Raw genomic sequence first — 5,197 nt, forward strand, 5'->3', positions numbered from 1 at the left:
TACTATGAGTTTGGTATGCTCTTCAATGGGAGGGGTGCTCGACAAATAAGACTTATAATCTAGGTAACAATTCTGTAGTTTATATCTTTTCTTTATAATTTGGTAATATCTGATGACAAATATTATGATATATTGTCATTGTTAGATTTAATCAAAATAAGAACTTGACATTGGTTTATCGTCATTGTTGGTATGAATGTTTCCTTTTCTAATCGGTATATGAGTCAAATGACTTGTAGTTCCTCTTTTTTTATTATATAAGCGTATCAGCTTTGGAATGGGCATGAGTACCCTTGTACTCATCTTTGATGGAGTTTATTTTGATTATAAAAAAATGAGTAAATTTTGTCTATATTGACAAAATCTTTTAATTTCACATACTTGATACAAAAACCTTACCACATACATCTTATTTAATTAAGCAACCCGGATTAATTGGCATAATTGCTTATTGAGAAGCAATGAGAAAAGATTAATTAAAAGCCCCAAGTGCCTAAGAATCAGAACTCAGAAAGGATGAGATTTGAGTGTAGGAGGTGGAAAATGGGCTCTCATGATTGTGCACACTATCATAAGTTGTTATCACATAACTTGAATCATCTCTATCTCTTTCAACTGTTTTCTTCACATTGCATCCTTCAAATGAACATTTGTAATAGTTCCTGTTTTCATTAATAGAATCCATTAGCTAGTTACTACTTATTTCAAAAGCTAAATTTATTGGCTTTATTAACTGGAACCAAACAAGGTAAGGAAAATAATTAATCTGTCAGGATTAAATTCATGACTAATTATAAATGGAAGGAACAAATTAATACTCTTACCCATTTCTTGTTGTCCAAAGTTTTAATTTTATTTTAGAAATTAAATACATATTTATATTTTATTTTTAATCATATCTTTATTTATTAGTCTTACTTTTCCTTTCATATTTATCCAATTTTAAATGTAGATTTGAATATGATCATTATAGTCAAATTATAATAATTTTATATTAATATTAGAGTGGAGATCCACTTATTTTAAGAGTAATTTTTTAAATTTACTCTCCATCCTAACCATCAAGTTTTGAGATATCTAATAATGTAAATCTACTTACTAATTCAAATCATTAGATTTCTCTAGAATTAATTACTAAGATAAGTAGTAAATTTAAAAAACTTATCATTAGAAGAATAAGTGAATCACTCCTTAAACACCAACTTGCCATTAATATATCTTCAGCCGCCATATCGTTCATATAGCTAAAAGACTCATTATTCCCTCCCACTCAAAGTAACATGTAAAGTCAACATGGTTTGTGATTGGAAACAAATTTCATAAGAAAATGAAGTTAGTATAGTGAAAAATTATAAATTTAGTTTTCAAAATACATATTTTCCTCTTATCTTTCTTACCCCTCAGGATACTTTTTTATTTAATAGTAAATTATACTGATATCCCTTGAGTTTAGTAAAATTACATAAATCACTCCTCATTTTTTATACCTATATAACCCTCTTATTTTTCATACTTTCATTACACTTACCAACCCTGCATGAGAATTAAGTGTAATCTTTTAAAGAAAAAATGTGATAAATGCAATTAAGTTAAACAAAACATAATATATTATGGACACAAGTCTAAATAATATACAAATCAATGTATCTTTATTATTTTTTGTTACAAAATGCATTAAATTTTTTAAAGAGACATTGTTTAAATCACTCTTATAATATATCATAACGAACCAAAAATAATAAAATATATTGATTTGTATATTATTTAGACTTGTGTCCATAATATATTATGTTTTGTTTAACTTAATTACAGTTATCATATTTTTTGTTTAAGATATTATACTCATTTCTCATGTAGGGGTGGTCAATGTAACGAAAGTATAAAAAATAGGGGTTTATGTAGGTGTAAAAAAGTGATGGATAGTTCATATAATTTTACTAAAACTCATGGGTATCAGTGTAATTTCCTATTTATTTAATTCACATGCTTCTGAATTCACCAGTATTATTCTAGACATTATATTTCCTTTTAGGAAAAAAGACACGTGCCCACCGGTCCTATTCCTATCACAAAAAGGAAATTGAAATTGTTTTTTTACATATACTATGATTTCATATTAGTTTATTAGTACATAGTATATACTATATACTTACAGTTTATAAAAAAATACTATATATTTTACCTTAGATTGGGACTGTTCTTCACGGATTTCTTTCCATACTTCCTCCATTTGTATCCATCATCCATAATCTCAAGTTCTGATCTCGTTCTAAACGCAATCCTTGAACTCATTTCTGTCTTACTTCTCTTAGTATCATTTCTGCATTTTCTGCATATATAATGTAACATTATTCAACACAATCCAAATTACACATTTTCTACAAATAAAAAGGAAACATAAGTTTAATTGTACATACACATGAATATATAATATATATGATGCATACATTTATACACATAATATAAGATAAAACGATGTATGCACCGATAATGTAAGTTTTTTACAATGTCACTGTATCATTTTCAATCATCATTATCTCTTGGATAAAGTAATTCAAATGAATAGTAGATGATGCACTGACCGCGTATAAATCTTTAATATGTCAGTGCATAGATATTTTACTCGTAATATAAAGTGTGGTATGCTAAGAATATAAACATTTATACTTTTATCTATTTGCACTCTTCTATGATACTAACAATATATTGACTTAGTAGTTTAATGTCTTACTAGATGTAGAAAGATAAAAAAAGTAAAAGAATTCAATTCATGTGAGCAACACTTATTAGGAGGGGTAATCACACTCTAAAAAGATATTAGTTTCTTACTAATAAGATAAAATGATATATTTAATACTACAAAAAAATTTTATGCATAATTATCTATCGATGATGGGTTTGATTTTTATTCTATAAAAACGTGCTTGGCTAATGAAGATAATTTATAAACAAATACAAGATTCAATAACCATGCACACACATTTTTTCATGTTAATTTGATGAATAAAGGAAACTAAAGAGAAAAGTAGCAACAAAAAAAACCACTTGCATGTTATTATTGTTCTTTGAGGTTGCACCATAATTGAGACCATGATTGACATGGCTATGATTTGCTTTCTCTGATGATTCAGTACTTTGTGACCAAGATTCTTGATTATCAACAACAATATCATCTAGTATGAGATAATCAGATAATATGAAATCTGATGAGGCCTCCATTGTAGATGGTAGTGCTAAATTTGAAGAGTGATCATAATTGGGATTAGGATGAGGGTTTACAAAATAGTGTTCCATTGTATATGGTAGTGCTAAGTCCATGGTGTGCAAAGCATTTGGCATTTATATATGAATCTTAGCCTATGGTTTTATATTAAAAAATAATATCTAAAAGTAGCATTAGGATTACAATATGATTTTCTTTTACCTATGCTTTTCTAGTAATGTTCCTTCCAAACACTTTCATGGAAGGATGCATTGAAGCTTCCTCACTGATTCACATATGTCAACATCAGTTAGTGAAGTTGAAGTCATTGTGATGACGTAGTTGTAATTGGGTGTATTATCAAACAATATATTGGGTACTCTAAATAGCATGTGGGTTTAAATTAAAGGGTAAATAATTCTACTTGTAATCATTTTATTGAAAAATTAATTAGTGAGATCATGATAATAATTATTGATATACTTATATAATTTTTCCTTTTATCATTTAAGTATGTGCTCAAGTTGTTTTTTTTAAGGAAAGAAAGAAAACCCTTTCACCAATATATTTCATATTTTCTACGTTTTCTTGTTTTTTTCTTTTTCCTCCAAAAATTAAGTCCAAGTATAACCTAAATAACTAAATCACAACTTAAGTATATTTTGGTAATCACCAAGGAGAAAATGTATCTACTTAAAGTATTGGTGATGCAATAACTGTATATAAACATTTACAATAATATTACATTCATTAAACCAAAGAAAATTAATTTTTTAGGTAGTTTATTAATCGATCCAATACAGTGGTAGCTACTTATCCATTACAGCACCAGCACTTGTGGGCTATGGCTGCTTGACACATATATATATATATTATATATATATATATATCATGTGACAAAGTTTCCTTGGACAGTGGTAAGAGCAAAAAGTGGTTAGGTGACACTTTCTCTTAAATCAACGGAAGACTTGACATGTTCACATATATAAAAAAAATTAAAACTTATCTTTCATATGTTTAAAAGTGTTATATTATGTTATAAGAACTTTAAATATCTAATATATCTACTTTTAAATTGAGTTTAATCGTAACATAACTGATTTCCAATATATTATCACATATGAAAAAAAAAGTGTTTAATTTAAAAAAAAAATATAGCTCACTATATAAGGTTCTCATCTAACATAGTTAAAAAAGTTAATTATATGATGTTGTGGAAATATTATTTCTAAGATTTACCTATTAGGAGTTCCACATTGAGTATAATAGTAAACTCAATGTGTTACTTAAGTTATGACTACCTAATAGACTAGTGTTTTGGGTTGGACTCTCCTCATGTGCTTAAGTCTTAACTATTGATATTTTTATTGAGAGTTGTGTCATAGAAAAGGACTACCTATAAACTGGATTAAGATATATTACTGAATAGTGATAGGTGGGTGAAAAGTGACCCTACAAGTTTATGTATTTGTTTTCCAATAAAAGATATACTTTATTCAATTAAATTTGTTATTTGTGTGACTAAACCATCCATAGAGATTACATTTTTATTGAAATGTCACGTGTAAATAACATAATTGTTTATTAAATAGATTATAATTTCTCATCCTCTCATCCCAAACCCTCGAAACTTAATTTATTCACTAATTTCTCTTGAACCAAACTCTATCCCTAAACTCTCACCCACCTTCTACAAACTCTTCAACTCATCGATAGAGATTTTACTAGAGATTTTACTAGAGTTTGGTGTTTGGACATTGATGAGGTTGACGATGAAGATTTTTGCAGTGGTGGTCGTTGGCGACGATGGAGAAAACTGAACCAATTATAGGGTATGCTTTTGGAAAGATTGCGGTGGTGGTGGAACCTGGTTTGCTTATTGCTGATAACCAAAGTAGAAGTTACCACGATTAAAAACAAACAAGCTAAACATTTCAACTTCACTTTATGTAGATGTCTTGAAGAGTTTGTGGAAGGTGGGTGAAAGGTTAGGGA

At 28.0% G+C, this 5,197-nt stretch overlaps 1 protein-coding gene across 2 annotated transcripts; it reads right to left on the reverse strand.

Annotated features, from left to right (window-relative positions):
- On the reverse strand, nucleotides 332-3,329 carry LOC109343136 (probable WRKY transcription factor 50). 2 transcript variants are annotated; one of them, XM_019581305.1, is made up of 3 exons: nucleotides 3,050-3,329; nucleotides 2,183-2,320; nucleotides 332-662 (listed from the first exon to the last, which is right to left on the reverse strand). In XM_019581305.1, exons 1-3 carry the CDS (start codon nucleotides 3,316-3,318, stop codon nucleotides 494-496), a joined length of 576 nt encoding a protein of 191 aa, XP_019436850.1. In that variant the 5' UTR covers nucleotides 3,319-3,329; the 3' UTR covers nucleotides 332-493. The 2 variants fall into 2 exon arrangements, with proteins under 2 accessions (XP_019436850.1, XP_019436842.1); XM_019581297.1 differs by having other exon boundaries at nucleotides 2,183-2,329.

Source organism: Lupinus angustifolius, chromosome LG01 (genome assembly GCF_001865875.1).
Source record: "Lupinus angustifolius cultivar Tanjil chromosome LG01, LupAngTanjil_v1.0, whole genome shotgun sequence".
Taxonomy (NCBI): domain Eukaryota; kingdom Viridiplantae; phylum Streptophyta; class Magnoliopsida; order Fabales; family Fabaceae; genus Lupinus; species Lupinus angustifolius.